This window comes from Corvus brachyrhynchos, unplaced genomic scaffold, assembly GCF_000691975.1.
Source record: "Corvus brachyrhynchos isolate BGI_N302 unplaced genomic scaffold, ASM69197v1 scaffold706, whole genome shotgun sequence".
NCBI classification, from domain to species: Eukaryota; Metazoa; Chordata; class Aves; order Passeriformes; family Corvidae; genus Corvus; species Corvus brachyrhynchos.
The window spans coordinates 196,971-213,988 of NW_008238371.1; the positions used below are offsets into that span (position 1 = coordinate 196,971).

General features: G+C 58.1%; 1 protein-coding gene across 1 annotated transcript in view; it reads left to right on the top strand.

Annotated features, from left to right (window-relative positions):
- Position 1: 1 nt before the first annotated feature.
- Positions 2-17,018, top strand: part of AGAP3 (ArfGAP with GTPase domain, ankyrin repeat and PH domain 3) — a gene marked incomplete at its 5' end in the record, with an annotated part of 81,221 nt that continues 64,204 nt past the window's right edge. Inside the window, 6 exons of the mRNA XM_017736315.1 lie at positions 2-194; positions 9,864-9,922; positions 14,225-14,312; positions 14,500-14,585; positions 14,750-14,891; positions 16,233-16,367. Of these exons, the coding sequence (XP_017591804.1) occupies positions 2-194; positions 9,864-9,922; positions 14,225-14,312; positions 14,500-14,585; positions 14,750-14,891; positions 16,233-16,367 (703 nt within the window). The remainder of the gene's footprint in view (positions 195-9,863; positions 9,923-14,224; positions 14,313-14,499; positions 14,586-14,749; positions 14,892-16,232; positions 16,368-17,018) is intronic.

Sequence of the window (17,018 nt, forward strand, 5' to 3'; positions counted from 1 at the left end):
CCTGCTGTACCCAGAGCTGACCAGGGTCGGGGGCCGGCTGCACACCGACCCCGTGCAGACAGGGGGACTCTGGAAACTCCTCACAAGCCGCTTCCGAAGGCGAGAGCGTGGCAGCACCGGCAGCATGTGCCCCAAGGATCCCCATGGCGGTGTTGAGCCTGTCATCCTGGGTGGGGGTCCTCTGCGGGCTCTGGGTAAGTAAGTACAGGGGCAGTGCTGGGCTGGCACGAGCCTCCTGTGCCCACGGGGCCTGTGGCCTGTCCCAGCTGAGGTCCTGGCCTGTGCACTTGCACCGGCTTCTGTCCTGGTGCTCTGCAGGGTTTGCACTGGGCTGCAGTGAGGTTGCTGTGAGTGTTCACAGGGTCGTGTCATACTCCAGTGTCCTGGGCACTGCCATCGTGCTGGAGCAGTCGTGGTGTGGCTGCTTGGGAGGATGTGCTCTGGGGTCTGGTTCCCTTGCTGGCCACATACCTGGAAATCAAGCATGTGTGTCGCATGTCCTGCTTGCCCTGGTGGTGTCCCAGCAAGGGCAGGGTGGGCTGAGCCTCCCTGCCCTTGCCCCACAACATCGGTGGAATGGGGAGAGGAGTGCTGTTGGTGGGCTCCCAGGCAAGTGAGACTGTTTGGGAGCGGTTGTCAGAGCAGAGGTGTGAAGCAGCACAGGGGGTTGGGGAGCCCTGCACACCCCTCTTGTGAGTGGCTCCCTGGTGCCAGGCCTCGTCTGGGCGATGCTCAGCCAGAGCCATCCCTGGCAAGGTCCTCCACTGGGGCCGAGTGGAGGCCACGTGTTTGGGAGCACAGGGACCCTCATCGGGTATGGGGCAGCCTGCAGAAAGCAGGTGTGGCATTACCAGTGATGGGACAGAGGGACAGAACACCCACGGGGTTGGGCATTCAGCTGGCACTGGCAGCTGAAGCAGCTCTCGGGTGTTTGACTCTCTGATGTTGGTGGGGAGTTCCATGCCGCTGGGGCTGTGTGGGGCCTCAGCTGGGGCTGTGCTGGTTGTGCCTCTGTGCCCTGTCCCCTTCCCGGCCCTGTGGAAGGAGCTGCAGGCGAGCCCCGTGGCCTGGCAGGCTGGGAGGCGACAGCAGCATCCACAGCTTTTTAAGGCATGGAACGCATGGAGCTGGGGGCTGGGCCAGGCCCCGCCGCCCGCTCCCGGGGGGTCTCGCTGGGTTCCATTGCTCTGCTCTGCATCTGGGTGTTGTGGAGGCAGTTCTCTGCTTGGCTTAGGTGCCAGAGGGATGTCTTAGGGCTGGCAGGCTCTCCAGGGAACCCACATGCTCCCGAGGTACCTGATTGCTCCTGGGGCAGTGGCTGTCCAGGACAGTGTTGTGCCCAGACGTTCCCCAGGAGGGCTGGGCCACAGGTATCAGCACAGGAGCAGCGCTGCTCAGGGGGCTCCATCCTCTAGCCCCCTCTGTCTTTCAGGTTCACTGTGCTCCAGGGAGGGGTTCTGGAGGCTCCGGTGGGTGCAGGGGCTGCCCGTGCACCACGAGGCAAAGGCCGGGATGCTGCTGCGCTCCGGGGGTTCCGGTGCTGGCAGGGCAGCCCGGGCTGTGTGCCGGTGCCGGCTGGGTGGCGGGAGGTTCCCAGGAGAGGGGAGGCTGCGCTCATGGCTGGGGAATGTGGGTGTATGCGGGCAGGGAGGGCCGGGCCCTGCCCCTGCAGCGGGGGGCCTGTTCCTGCTTGCCGCTTCCAGTGGGAGCTGCGCCAGCAGCAGCCGGCCCGGCGGCCGCATTCCCAGAGAAGCAGCTGAGGTTGAGCACTTGGTTGGCGTCCTCGCCTCTCACCTGGCTCCTCCATGAGACAGGTCGGAGCTCCCTTTGGATCCATCTTTGGGATACCCTACTGAGGCTTCTGTGGGAAGTGGTGTGGGGGGCTTGGGGCCTCTGCAGCAGTGAGTGACCAGCCAGCTCATGCAGGACCACTGCTTGTTGCATGGATCAGCGTTTGCCACCGTGGCTCGTGCTGGAGGCAGAGGCTCAGGGATGACCTCTCCAGGCTGCCATCGGCAGTGTGGCAGAGCTCACACCAGGTTTTGTCGCACTGAGAACATCATTCATTACCCTCCTGGTACCTGCACAGTCCCTGTGCCCACCAACCTGTGTCCTCCTGGGGACAGTGAGGTGTGAAGGTGAGGCAGTGGTGAAGTCTGCACAGCAAAGTAGCTGCTGCTTGTCCTCTCTTGTGCCCCATCTCCCCATCGTCTCTCTGCTTGGAACGTTGGTCCATGGCTTCCTCCAGTGGGAGCTGTGGGCCTCTGAGCCAGGGCTGGAGGGGCACAGCCTTAGTGCTGCTCCGACGGGGCTGCTCAGGAGGTCTCTGCCCCATTCCCATTCCAGTCTTGCAGGCCGATGGTGTTCCAAACACCCTCTTGACATCCCACAAACTTTGATGCTCTGTGTGGGCGCTGCCCACCTTGCCCTGGGAAAGCTACTGGTGCAGCCCCAACTTGCCCTCCTGGGGGGTGCAGCTGCAGCTGCGGTTATCAGCACTTGGAATAGCTGGATGTAGGAGTCCCGGCAGAGAGCCAAGCCAGCACTCTCTCTGTTTCCAGAACCTGGAGTGGTTTGTTTACAGCACGCTGTGATACCCACCCAGCCCCACACTCTTCATCCAGACATACCCACAAGAGCCAGGGGGATGCACCCAAGTGCTGCTCCCAGCCCTGGAGGGGTTCGGCTGGGATTGAGCACGCAGAGAGGTGATGGGGGATTTTAGGGTTTGTTACCCAAAAAAGATGTAAAGAGCTGATCCTTGTGTAATGGGCAAGGGAGGGCAACAGCCGTTAGGATTAGGGAGCAAAGTCGACACAGAGTGCGGCCAGCTTGGACTGACCCAGGTGATCGTGGTCAGTGGTTCAGAGCGTTTCTAGGTATCCAGGTGTTGGCTGGTGGCATGCCAAAGAGGCTCTCTAATTGGCATGGTCTTGGGAAAACTGGACTGTTTTTGAATTGGAGTTGTCCCTGTGCATAGAGGGTCTGTGTGATGGGTACAGCATCTCTGATGGCTCAGGAAGCATTCCTCACCTGAGGGAACAGCATGGAGCTGTGTCAGGGAGGTTTAGGTTGGATTTCAGGAAAAAGTGCTTCCCGCAGAGGGTGTTTGGGCACTGAGCAGGCTCCCCAGGGAATGGTCACGGCCCCAAGGCTACCATTGCTCAGGGAGCATTTGGACAATGCTCTCGGGCACAGGGTGGGATTGTTGGGGTGTCTTTGCAGGGCCAGGGGTGGGGCTTAATGATCCTTGTGGGTCTCTTCCAGCTCAAGATATTCCATGATTCTGTGATCACAGCCATGTCCCCTCTCCCAGAGAGATGCCCTGCTTTTTGAGGTTCTTTAAGGTACCTCCCTTTACTCTCCTGTGTGGAGTATTGATGTGCAGGGCATGTGAGGGAAGGCGTCTGAGAGAAGACGGGGCTGTTTTCTCATGGATTGGGTGAAGTTTGTGTAGAGAGTTGGGTAGGTCATGATAAATATCACCTCGTGTTGGTACTTGCCTTCGTTGAGCTGGGAGTGTTGGTGAGAGGCAGAGGTGTCATGGTGGGGTTAGAGATGCCTTGGATGCTGAGGCCAGTCTGGTGTCCACAGTTTGGAAAAGCTTGAGAGTTCTGGAAGGTGTCAGGGAGGGAGCTGTTGGGACAATACTCTGGAAGGCTCAGTTCCTAGGACGAGGCCAGAGGGTGTGCGGTGAGTGCAGAGGTGGCTGACTGCAGTCACTGGCAGCCTTAGGGAGAGGGAACCCTGTGCCTTCGGTGTTCACCTGCCAGCGCTCGTGAGGTTGCACGAGGAGCCGAGGTCAGGCACATTGGGAACAGGTTTGTGCTGGCGAGGTAGATCCCCACGGAGTGCTGTGATGGGAGGTTGTGAGTTCCTGTCTCTCTCTGTCACACTCTGCTGGGTTTTCCCTTCCAGCAGACCCTGTCCCACCATCACAGCAGGGTTTGGTCTGGGTCTTTGACAGTGTTTGGGTGGGGGCTGAAGAGCAGCAGGTGCCGAGAGGTTGAACTGCCTGGATCTTCCAGAGTCTGCACTGACCTCAGAGCACAGTGACACCAGCTGCTGCTGCCTGTGGCGTGGTGACGAAGCAATGGTGGCAGTTCCTAAGCGTGCCCTTTCCCAGAGAGACACAGAATTGTCTTTCTTTTGTTGCTGCAGAGTGTTTAAAGCTCTACTGAGATAATCCTTCCAAGGTCATGTCCTTCAGTGGGTTCCTGTGCTAGCTCAGTGCTGACTGGAACGCTGCTATGCCTGTGCTGGTCCTTGACCTGGAGAAATCCCCATCCTGCCAGCATTGCTGGGGCGGAGGCTTTATCAGCCTGGCCTGGAAGGGGTGGCTGTGCCCAGGAAGGGTAGCTGTGCCCAGGCACGCTGCCTCTGCCTGCCTTTGATCTGTGTGTGGGCTCAGGTGGGTCCATTTGTGTGGCCACAGTGGTGGCCACGAGTGGCCTTGGTTTGTGTGGCCTCTGCTGTGTTTGCACAGCCTCTGACCTGGTTTCAAGGCTGGGTTTAGTGTCCAGGGTTGCAGTGTCCAAGGGAGTTCCACCATGGCTTGGATAATGAGTTGGTTAATTATTAGTTGCTGTGTGGGGAGACCACATGTGTCTGGCACTGGCGCTTCTGGAGCACAGGGTAGATGAACCTGCTGCGCATCATCCCGTGGAGGGAGCATCTGGGGTGAGAAGTTGAATTTGGCTGGCCAGCCCCTTTCTCCTCCCAGCTACCCTGCAGCATGAGGGTGCTGAGAGCTGTGGGTCTGTGGCTGAACCCCCTCCAAGCTGTCTTCAGGGCACAGGGAGCTGCGGTGTCCGAGCTCTGTGATGGAGGGTGTTGATCCTGCCTCCTCGGTGCATGCCACTGCTGTGCCACAGCTGGGGTCTGGTCTGTAGGTCCTGAAGGTGGCCAGGATGACCAGCTGACCAAGGGACATCAGCTACAGAGTGCCTCCTTTATGTCCCTGTCTGCTTCTCTGCATGGCAGAGGCTCTGCCCACCCCAGAATTGCCAGCTCTCCCAAATTTCCACCTTCTGCAGTACAGCTGCCTATGCCAGGAAGTCTCCATCAACAGAAGCTTCTGGGGAGTAACAGAATTGGCCTGAATCTCCTTTTCCCAGGCCAGTCTGGACTGATCTCCTGTTGTGTGGTTGTGTCATGGAGCGAAGGATACTGTTGGGCTGTGCTGAAGCTCTTGGTGTGACAGTGGTTCCCTGAGCCCACTGCTTCTGCTTTGGAGGTCAGGTACACCTGGGGAAGGCACTGAACTGCAGCACGGACAGCCTGGTCACTTCTGTGTGATGAAATAACAAAGAGAAGATGCAGGAAGAGTGAGCAGGTGTATTTTCATCTGGAATTGTGCAGCCAGTCCAGCAGTGAAGCTGATCCAGTATATCGTGACTCCCTGATGCTACATGAGATCAGTCCCTGGAGGTGTCTCCTGCTGGAGGCAATCCCTGCTGAGCGAGCTGGCAGCGGGGCCCAGGTGCTGTGGGAAGGGGCTCCGAGTGCTCACCTCCCTGCCGGGATTGTGAGTGGTGCCTCAGCCCCGTCAGGTTGCCGGTGCCTCGCTGTGTGCTTCCACATGGTTACAGCTGCCCCCAGGAGACAATGGGGATCGTGTGCCTGTTCAGTGGGGAGCGGTGCCTGCGGACTGGGCACCCCCCTGGCTCAGCATGTGGGTGGGGAGGGTCTGGGGGCCCGGAAGGAAGTGGGGAAGGTCTGGCAGCCCCAGAGGGAACGGTGCTGTTTGAAGGGGGCTCCAAATCAGTCTGCTACTGCAGACTTGGACCTTTCCTGCTGCTCTGGTGTGTAATAGCTGCAGCAACACACAGGGTGTACAATGTCACACTGACAGGGTTCGTAGCCGTGAGTGCAGGGACTTGCCATGTTCTGCATTTTGACAACCAAGGATGAACACTGGTATGGACAGAGCTGACATCCGGGTCACGTCACTGGTTTTCAGCAGCCAGCTGCTTGGTCTGTGGTTGTTTTGGGTTGAGTAACTGCTCGTGAGGTGCCCTTTGGCAGCTCTGTGGGTGTGATCTGTGCCCGCCCGCACACGCTGCTGCGGGAGCTGATGGTGGAGGAGGGAAGCAAGTGCAAGAAATCGGGGCGGGGGGGGGGGGGGGGAGAAGGCTCCATGCTGGGGATGTCTGAGATCTGGGTGATAGAGCCATCCCTGCGAGCATGGGTGCAGGCAGCTGCAGGACACAGGGCCCAGGTGATGTGAGAAATACCTTTGGGTTTGTGGATGGCTCATCTGCACATATGTGGTTCCCCCACCTGTTGGGGTGGTGTGTACGTGTTGTGTGTGTCCCTTGTGTGGTGAGAGAAGGGTGATTGGCATGTTCTGGGGCAGAGCAGGGGGTGTAAAAAGGACCAGGGAACACTTAAAGTGACAGACTGTAAGTTATGCAGTTGTGGCAGGGACCCCAGCCTGACATGTGGAAGTGGATTGTGCTCCAAACCCTCAGGCCTTCCCAGACTGGCTGATAGTCACAGAATCACAGAATCCCTGAGGCTGGAAAAGGCCTCTCAGACCATCCAGTCCAACCATTCCCCCGGCAGTGCCAAGACCACCACCAACCCATGTCCCTAGGTGCCACATCCACATGGCTTTTAAATCCCTCCAGGAATGGTGACCCTGCCACTGTCCTGGGCAGCCTGTGCCAGGACTGGACAGCTAATTCAGGGAAAAAATATTCCCAGTATCAAACCTAAACCTCCCTTGGTGCAACTTGAGGCCATTTCCTCTTGTCCTGTCATGTCTTGATGGCCTAGAGTACCTTGTCCAGGTGGTGGGTGGGAAGCTTCACCGCATGCCTCAGGGTGCAGACAGAGGACACGTGCCTGCTCCAGAGTGTGGACATGAATGGCCTCTTTGCCTCCCAGCCACTGCCCTCTTCATCCTTAATCAATCTGTGCAGGAGGAAGCTGCCTCCTGCTCAGCTGATGAGGCAGGAGAGAGGTGGGGGCAGTGCATGAGTGGTGCTCCAGACAGGTGTTCAGAGTCATGGTCCTGAACAAGAGGTGTGTCTGTTCACCAAGGTGGTACTCAGATGAAGGGTTGGTGTGTGCAGGTCTGGCCCAGGGTAGCTGGGGCACACAGGGGTCTTCTGCTCCTGACACCTGTGACCTTGGCTCCAGAAGGGGCCTCAGAGGGACCACGCTCCTCCAAGATGTGCATCTCAGTAACTTCCAGGTGATTGTGAAGGAATGGAGATTCCAGCTGCACTGTGTAAAGTGGTGCTTGCACCCTGGCATGGTGCTGAGTGGAGACAGTGTGGGTGCAGGCAGTGTGCTGGGCCGTGCCAGGACCCTTGGGCCGTGCCGGGATCCCTGGGCTGTCGATGCCGCATGTGCCGGGTGGGTAACCAGGACCAGTCGGTGGCCTGGGCTGACATTCAGGCTTGGCAGATGCTGGAGCAGGCGGACAGATGTGCAGGCTGTGCCTGGTGTTCAGTGGGAGTGAGGAGCTGGGTGAGTTGTGTGGCTGAGCACAGTCCTGTTGGCCTTGTGGTGTCAGTGTTTATTTGTGTTGAGGTTTACTCAGGGGCCTTCTCAGCAAGTCAAAAATCGAAGTGTTGCAAACAAACTCTTGAACCTGGGTTAAAAACCAAGCAAGGATCTGTTGGGACAGTTGGTGCAGGAGGCAGCTGTTGGGGCAGCTTGTCGTGGTCATCCTTGAGCAGATCCAGAGAGAGCCCAGCCTGCCCTCTCCAGGGCTCTCCCTGCCTCTCCTCCTTCCCAAGGCTGATCACCGGGTGTGTGTGTCTTGTGCTCCACTCAGAACCTGCCAAAAACCTGCTGTGTGTAGTGAAACAGCACGAGTGTGTGCTGCCTGCTCCCATCAGGGAATGCTGGGGACAGAGGAGGCCTGGATGGTGCTTTATCTGTCGCATTACCTGCCAAAGAGGCTGAGCGGGGCAGAAGTCCCAAGTGGAGGTGACAGCTTTTTTTAGACCCAGTGATGTGGTTGGAAATACAGGTGTGCTGTTACCTTTTGGAAAGGGCTCAAGAATGTATCATTTTCCTCGTGACTGATGAATTGTTTTAATAAAAAAATTACCTCTGCCTAAAAAAGGAAAGGGCAGGTGAAAGACACCACGGAGAAACAATTCCTCAGGATGGCTATAAATAACCTGGTGTTCCTGCAGCAGACGTGGGGATTATTTGTCTGTAGCTCCTGGAAAAGGAGTGTTCCTAAATCAGCCATGGAAGGTAAACTCCAGGTAGGAGCACCATGTTCTCACCTTCCTTGAACATGGTGGATGAGTGTGTTGTGGCCTGTGGGTGCTGGTGGCTGCACAAAACTGGGACAAGGGCACAGTGCCGGGTTATGGTTTGTCACCTCGTGCTCTCTGAGCAGCTTAGGCAGCCCTCTGGCCGTGGGAGGAGGACAGGGCTCTCCTCCATGGCTTTGGGCTGCCCAGTGAGGTGAGAGAGGTGAGATGAAGCTTCAGCCTGGAGATGGAGGAAGGGCTGCTGCTGTTGTGTGTCTAACCTCCCCTAAGGAGTTATGAGGGCCAAACATGAGTTGGAGTGAGGGCAGGCGCTGGAGGGCTCTGGCGGGGCTGTGGAGCCCAGTGCTGCCCCAAAACAAGACAGATGCTCTGAGGGCTGGAGCCCCTCAGCTCTGGAGCCAGACTGGGAGAGCTGGGGGTGTTCACCTGGAGAAGGCTCCAGGGAGAGCTCAGAGCCCCTTGCAGGGCCTAAAGGGGCTCCAGGAGAGCTGGGGACAAGGCATGGAGGGACAGGACACAGGGAATGGCTTCCCACGCCCAGAAGGCAGGGATGGATGGGATAGTGGAAAGGAATTCCTGGCTGGGAGGGTGGTCTGGGGACTGCTGGAGCAGGCACTAGGAGTTGTGGTTGTGGGGTTAGAGCTGCTGGGGCAGGTCTGGACCCACCCTCCCTGTGGCCTTGGGTGACACTGCACAGGTCATCGTGTTTGATTGCTGCCCACTTTTGGGTCTGGATTTGAGCTTCCCTTCTGAGCCCATCTGAGATTCCCATTCCTGCAGTAGTCTGTGGCCACAGATTTGGCAGGTTTATTACAGGCTTCTGAAGATGCAGAGCTCCCACAGGTTTCTGGTCTCCAAAAATCCTTTCTGTTTGTATGTGATACACATGCAGGAGGTCCTGCTCCTATGGGTCCTGCCCTGGAGCTGGTGTTGGATGGAAGGTCTGACCTTGCCAAGGCAAGTGAGGGACTCAGATTTGTCAGGAGGGGCTGCTGGCTCCTTCTGGTATTCAAGGTGTCCTCCAGGCTCCTGCTCCTCCTCCAGATGCTCTGTGGCAGGATGGGGGGGTTTCCTCAAGCCACGCCAGATTGCCACAGCCTCTGTAAGCCTATTGCAGCATGCTGCCAATTCCATAATATGCCATAATTAATTGTGTTTGCGTTCAGTCAGGAGCGTGGCTGATATCCTGCCGTCAGCTCCACCGCTGCACGGCCTGAGGCATGCTGAGGGCAGGGCTCGGGGTGCTGGCATGGGCCCTCAGTTCCGGGTCTTGTGCAGCCCCAGTGCTCCCCAAAAGGGTATCTGGTCCCTAGGGCTTCCCTTGTCCTCTGTGCCTCAGGGCAGGGGATGCTGAAGGGGTTTTTGTGCTCCTGCAGGGCAGAAGGGAGGGTTCCAGCCGGCAGTGCCCGGCCTCTTTGCTGCCATACTGCCCTTGGCTTGGCTGCTCCTCCCCACCTGGGGCTCCAGCTGCGTGTTGGGTCCTCATGCAGCCCTGTGTCTCTGGATGAGGTAGAAGGGAGGGAAGAACCATAAATCTGCCTGGAGGGAGCAGGGAGAGTGTAGCAGGATCCTTGCTGGGATCTTGAGGGTGACCTGATGGTTTCTCCCCTCTGTCCACAGATTCGTTTGTGAACAGCCAGGAATGGACCCTGAGTCGCTCGGTGCCTGAGCTGAAGGTGGTGAGTACTCGTGGCTTGTGCCTGGGATACCCCTGGTTCCCCAAACCCTCAAGAAAATCCTGCATTTTCACATGGCCTGGTGGAAACACACGGAGACTTCAGCCTCCGAAGGGAGGGAGGAGCTGGAGCTGCTGCCATACCAGGGAAGGACTGGGGTTTCTCAGCAGCTTGCCCTGGTAGGGGTGAGCCAGAGGTTGTTGATCTGGGAGAGCACTTGGATGTGAAGGTGAAAAGGCACCATTTGAGCCGCTCAGCCTCCCTGGTGGCCCTGGCAGAGCCGTGATACCTGTCTGGGTGCTGCTGCTCAAGCTGGTGCAGCAGAAGCAGGTGTGGATCCCAGGTGGTGATTTGGGTACGTGTCCCTGGTGGTCACCCCCAGAGCAGCCATCCTGGCATGGGACATGTCACTGCTCCGTCAGAGGCTCACTGATCTCAGCTCTGCACTGGCGCTTCCCCCGCCTCTGCCGAGGTGTCCCTGCCCTGGAGGGCTGCTGCAGGATGACAGCAGCTCTGTTCTGCCAAACCAAGGGGCTGGGGCTCCCCGGGTCTGTCAGCGCAGGGCGGGTTTCCCCTGGACTCGCCATTGCGAGGCTCCCCCAGCTCCCTGTGGGGTGTGGTCTCTGTGGTCAGGGGGCTGCCACCACCCCCTTGCCCCTGGCACAGCCCCTCCAAGTGGGACAGGGTCAGTGTTGCGGGCTCCGGGGTGGCCAGGAGGTGATGTTGGGGTGAACAGGATGCTGCAGGTGCTTCAGTGATCGATTCCTCCCTCTGCTCTTCCTGCGCTCTCTGTGCCAGCCCTCAGTGCCCTTTGCAGGCTCCTGGCGTGTGCCCTTCAGCTCTTTCTCCCTTCAGTTTTTGCAAGATTAACTTTTTTCAGTATTAGTCCAAGAAACAAAAGAACAAAAGTCTTCTTACAAAACGTTCCAGCACCATCCTGAGAATCAAACCAAACTTTGAATATTCATTTGTTAGTTTACCTGTGAAATGCATTTTAAAAAATGTTCTCACCGATGTTTGGGTGTTGCCACCGGATGTTGAGGCTCTGCAAGGCTGCAGAGCTGTGCTGCCAGCTAAACCATCCCAAAGCTTTTAGTTCTTCCTCAAGTAGCACAGCCCTTTCCCCAGGTTTTGCATGACCTCTGGGGATCTCTGTTGCTCCGGGGTTTCATCCAACCAAAGCAGCTCTTCTAAAAGCCTTGAGACCTTTCGGAGTCCTAGTTTAGAGTGACAGAGCCATTTGGGTTGGAAAAGCCTTTGGAGATCGTTGGGTCCAGCTGCTTCCCCAGCACTCCCAAGGCCATCACTGACTGTGTCCCCAGGTGCCGCTTCCACACAGCTTTTAAATTCCCCTAGGGGTAGGGATTCCACCCCCGCCATGGACAGCCTGTGCCAGGGCAGGACAGGCCTTTCCAGGAAGGAATGTTCCCAATATCCACCCTGAGCCTCCCCTGGCCCAGCCTGAGGCCTTTCCCTCTTGTTCTGTCCTTTGTTCCTGGGAGCAGAGCCCGACCCCCCCGGCTGCCCCCTCCTGTCAGGGACTTGTGCAGAGCCACAAGGTCCCCCCTGAGCCTCCTTTGCTCCAGGCTGAGCCCCTTTCCCAGCTCCCTCAGCCGCTCCTGGGGCTCCAGCACCTTCCCAGCTCCGTTCTCTTCTCTGGACATGCTCCAGCCCCTCCAGGTCTTTCTTGTTGTGAGGGGCCCGACACTGTCCCAGCAAGAAACATTGCCAGGCTTCACTCCCTTCCCATTTTCAAGCAGCTCTGTGTCCTCTGTCTCTCCTGCAGGAGCTGAGGGTCTTGCTGCTCTCCCTGCTTGTTCCCAAGCATTCCGGATACTTCCTCCAAGGTTTTTGAATAATTTCATGTATTGAAGATATGTTCAGCAGTTTTCCCTCACTCAGTTTTCTCCCAAAGCTCCCTCCCAGTGCTGCAGGCCAGGAGGAGGCTGTGACCGAGCAGTTCTTGCAGAGGGGCACTGACGGTGCCTCCTGGCAGGACTCGTCCCCTGCACCTGGCACTCGGCAGTGCCAGCACAGTGCTGACTGTGTTCCCGCATTCTCCCAAAAATCATGGAGCAGAGGTTCCCACAGTGCTTACACACCTTGTTTGGCTCCAGTCTGGTGTCTCTCAGGGGCTGTGTTCCTCAGGATTGTCAGTTCTGTGGCTGGTTTGAAGCTCCAGGTGAGCTCGAGGACATGGCAGAGCAGCAGGATTTTGGTGAGATGCAGGTCAGGGTTTGTACTATGTGCAGACAAAATGTAACTGCAGCCTCCATCCCAGTGTTAGAGCTAAATGCCGTTGGAGTGTTTATCTTTGGCGTGGCGTGGCACCCTCGCTGCTGGGCAGCCTCGGGAACCACTCCATTGGCACAGGAGCCATGGCCAACCTGGCACTGAACCCCTGAGCTGCCTGCCCAGAGCTGGGCTCTCCAGAGTTTCTTCCGTGGAGCCTGCTTTAGTACTCCCACCTGGAGTGCTGTGTCCATGTCAGGGGCCCCCAACAAAACAAAGACATTGACCTGGAGTGAGTCCAGAGGAGGCCATGGAGCTGCTCTGAGGGCTGGAGCCCCTCTGGAGCCAGGCTGGGAGAGCTGGGGGTGTTCAGCCTGGAGAAGAGAAGGTTCTGGAGACCTTAGAGCCCCTTCCAGTGGGTTGCAGCCCAGCCCATGTTCTCTGTGCTGTCAGCTGAGCTGTTGGGATCTGTAGTTGCTGTGGCAGGTGACGGATGTGGCAGCGGTGGGGGCCCATTGGTCGGCGCTCCCTGCTCCTGCCGCACGCTGGCTCCACTGGCACAGGCGGAATTGGCAAACAGGGCGGTGTCCTGCGCTCGGTAGCATGGTCTGTGACACCAGGACGCCAGAATGCCTGCGGCCACAGGGCTGGTGCCTCTCTGCTTCTCACTGGGGGCGTGTGGATGGCCCAGGGCAGGACCCTTGGCAGGACCCAGAGCAGCAGGAGTGTTTGAGCGCCTGGCGGAGAGCTGGAGAACCTGCCTGGTGGTGACTCACTTGCCAAGCTCATCCCAGTGCCTGGAAAAGTTTGGCTGTAAACTTCCGTGGCAGCAGAGGCAGCTTTAATGTTCGTAGCCACTCCTCACCCTATGTCTTTGGCACTGGTGTGGCCATGTGAGTGCAGCTGTACAGAATCACAGAACCATTCAGACTGGAAAAGCCCTCTAAGATCATCAAGTCCAGCCATCAACCAGCACTGCCACCATGTTCACCACTAAGCTATATCCTCAAGTGCCACATCCACATTTTTTTAACACTTCCAGGGATTCAGCTGAAGGTGACCCCTTCCCTTTTTGTGGAAAAATTTACCTGATACCCGCCCTAAACCTCCCTTGACGCAATTTGAGGATGTTTCCTCTTAATCCTGTCATTAGTAACTTGGGAGCAGAGCCCAATACCCCCCCGGCTGCCCCCTCCTGTCAGGGACTTGTGCAGAGCCACAAGGTCCCCCCTGAGCTCCTTTTCTCCAGGCTGAGCCCCTTTCCCAGCTCCCTCAGCTGATTCTCATCAGGCTTGTGCTCCAGACTCTTCAGTACAGACCTGGTCCCACAATGAAGCAGCATTAAATGGTCAGGAAGACACTGACAATGGGCAGAGCTGGGCTCTCTGACTAACCCATCCCGGGACACCCACCTGCATTTCATAACAAATCTGAGGGTGCTGCAGTCAGATGTGCTTCTGCCCAATTAAATTGAGGGCTCAGTAGCTTTGTCCTTCAGTTTGGTTGAACACTGGTGCTGGGTGTTCCCGTGTGGGTGGCACCATCGTGCTGGGAGGTGCACGTAGTGCTGCCGTGGTGCTGGAGCCTCAGGCATGAGCACATGCTGGGCCTGTACCCGACGTGTAGCTGGTCTCTGCTCCCCTTCTACTGGCAGCTGCTGTCCAGAGCTGCAACACCCCAAAGCTGGGGATGTGTGGGCTGGGAGAAGAGGTTTTTCTCCTCCTGAGTTGACTTGGGATGGCAGGTGTTCCCTGAGGAGCAGAAGGGCTGTGGGAAGAGCTGATGTGGCTCTGGCAGGGCTGTGCCTGTTCAGTTGAGAATGAGAGTACCCACTGCCCTCTGTCCAGGTGGCTGCACCCCAGTCTCGGCTGCTCTCTGCCCAACTGAGCCCAGTCAGTGTCCCCTGGCCTCCCACCGAGCACTGGGCTGGGTCACACCATTCCCGTGTCCTCTGAGGGACACCTCTGCCTCTTATCAGCATGTGCCCAGGCACTGGTGGTGTCACCTCACGGGGGTGGCCTTGCGTACAGGAACACGTGCCGGGCACATGGCTGACACGTGTGTCTGTTCCAGGGCATCGTGGGGAACCTGTCCAGTGGCAAGTCGGCCCTGGTGCACCGCTACCTGACCGGCACCTACGTGCAGGAGGAGTCTCCAGAGGGTAAGGTCTGGTTCCCAGGGTGCCTGGGGATGAGCTGGGTGCTCGCTCCTCTCCGTGGTGCTGAAGGTGATCCCGATCCCTGCACCTCCTTCACCACTGCTGTGGGGGTCTGCAGCTCCCCTGGCCCTCGTTTGGGGTGTCCCCTGCTTGAACCTCCCTCACTGACCAGCAGCTTTGCTCCCCCAAGGTGGCCGGTTTAAGAAGGAGATCGTGGTGGACGGTCAGAGCTACTTGCTGCTGATTCGAGATGAAGGGGGCCCCCCTGAACTCCAGGTAGGAGACCTGTCCTTCCTGTGGTCCCTCCCCACCCGTCCTGTTGGAGAGACTGGGGGGAGGTGTGTGCTGGCTGAGCCCGGTGTGTGGCTGCCCTTGCTGGCTGCTCCGGGCCCGGGTCCCCAGCTGCTCGTCCCCGCTGTAATCCTGCCGCGTCTCTTCAGTTCGCTGCCTGGGTCGATGCAGTGGTGTTTGTCTTCAGCCTGGAGGATGAGATCAGCTTCCAGACCGTCTACAACTACTACCTGCGGCTCTGCAGCTACCGGAACACAGCGGAGGTGCCGATGGTGCTGGTGGGCACACAGGGTGAGAGCGGTGCCTGGGCTTCCCCCACACCCCCAGCCTCAGGTGGGAGCGCTGGTGCCGTGTCCCGCTGGCCCAAGAGCACGGGGTGCCAGCCCCGTGAGCACATCGGGGGATCCTGCTCTCTGAGCCCTGCATGGGGTTGAGGGACGATGCTGAGGCCCCAGCCCAGGGCCCTAAGGCGGGACTTCCTGCTCAGACCATCTCAGCATTCCCAGAGAGAGCTGCCTCATTCCATGGAGTCACTTTCCTTTTGGAAATGGCACAATACCCTGGTGCTGCCTCCCCCAGCTCTGCCAGGCTAGGCAGGAGGGAGCCTGGGGCTGAAGAGTTTTCTGTGTGACAGTAGAGAGCAGGAGCAGGACATGGCTGTTTGGAAAAACTGTCCTGGCAGGACAGTTCCTGAGCACTGTGTGACCTGTTCCTGGCCAGGAAGAAGCTCTGAGGCCAGGAAGACAGGCAGGAGCAGCGGGAGGGAGTCACAGGGGGTCTGCTGCAGACCCTGTATTAAAAGCAGAACAAAGGTGTGAAACTTTGGATATATTAAAGATTGTGGAATGAATTTTAGGACTGAGTGATCTTGGCTCAGGAATGGGGTGGCAGCATGCACTGTGGAGGTGCAGGAGCGGGCCAAGTAATAGGGTCAGTGGCCATTGTTGTCCCAGACACAGGACCAGGTGAGGTCCTAGCCTTGGTAGAGCCGCACAACTGTCTGGAGAGCCCGAGGAGGGCTTCCTCTCAGTGCAGGTCCCAGTTCTCTGACCCCTCCTGAGCGGGTTGGTTTGCAGCCCCCACTTGTCCCTAGCTTATCTTCAAGGAGTTGGATTCCTCTTTGGAAGGAAGTTTTTCCAAAACAGGCAAGCACTTGGTGGGTGTCTGGGATACAAACTGAGCCTGTATTTTAGAGCTGTCCAGCAATGCCTTGGTTGTGGGGATGTCCCAGCAGAGTTGACTTTCTTGTTTAACCAGGAGGATTTCTCCCTTGGATTCTTTAACATGTAGGGCTTGGCCATGAGCCCTAAAATGGTGGAGACTGACAAATCCATTTTATTTAGCAGCTAGGGCTGCCTGGCCTTGGTGCCCACACCTCCCAGAGGTGTTCTGCCTCTCTCTACTGAAATGTCGGTGGCTGAGTGGTTTGGGAAATTGAGTCAGGTTCATTTACCAAGATTCATCCATTTTTCTACAAACGTGGGACTTCGTGATCGCAGGCATTTATGGGGCAGTACTGTGGAAGTGGTTCCTCTGTATGGAGAGAGGGAGGGAGGCCAGAAGTGTCGTGGGACCTGTGGATAGGTGGCGCAGGGTCCTTGCCTTTCAACCCCCTGTCCCTTTGGTTTGCAGATGCAATCAGCGCCACCAACCCCCGCGTCATCGACGACTCCCGGGCACGGAAGCTCTCCAACGATCTGAAGCGCTGCACGTACTACGAGACCTGTGCTACCTACGGCCTGAATGTGGAGAGGGTCTTCCAGGACGGTAACTGCAGCCGTGTCAGGGTGTCCGGGCAGGACGGGGCTGCAGTGAGGTCTCACGGAGGGGTTTGTGCTGCCCTGGGCCCGGGGCCTCGGGCACCCACTCGCGTGCGGAGCCACTGCTTTGCACACACAGATCTGGTGCGGGGAGCAGCACATGCTCTGTGTACAGGGGGTGTAAGGACCCCGTGTGTGGCGTGTGGGTGTGCATGAGGGGCCACAGAACAGGGCTGGAAGCACCTTCTGCCACTCCGCAGAGGCTGCGCTGGGGGGGGGGGCTTGTTCCAGAGAGCAGAGAGGCTGCTGGGGACACTTGCACCCCCACAGGGCAGCACAGCAGTCTGTGAGCCTGTGAGGACTTGGGGGGCTGCAGAGAGGGGCTTGGTGGCCTTGGCGTGGAGGAGAGGAGGAGTCACAGCAGGGCTTGGGGGTGCTGGAGTAGGAAAGCAGCACCTAAACACTGTGGGTGGGGGCTTGTTCCAGAGAGCAGAGAGGCTGCTGGGGACACTTGCACCCCCACAGGGCAGCACAGCAGTCTGTGAGCCTGTGAGGACTTGGGGGGCTGCAGAGAGGGGCTTGGTGGCCTTGGCGTGGAGGAGAGGAGGAGTCACAGCAGGGCTTGGGGGTGCTGGAGTAGGAAAGCAGCACCTAAACA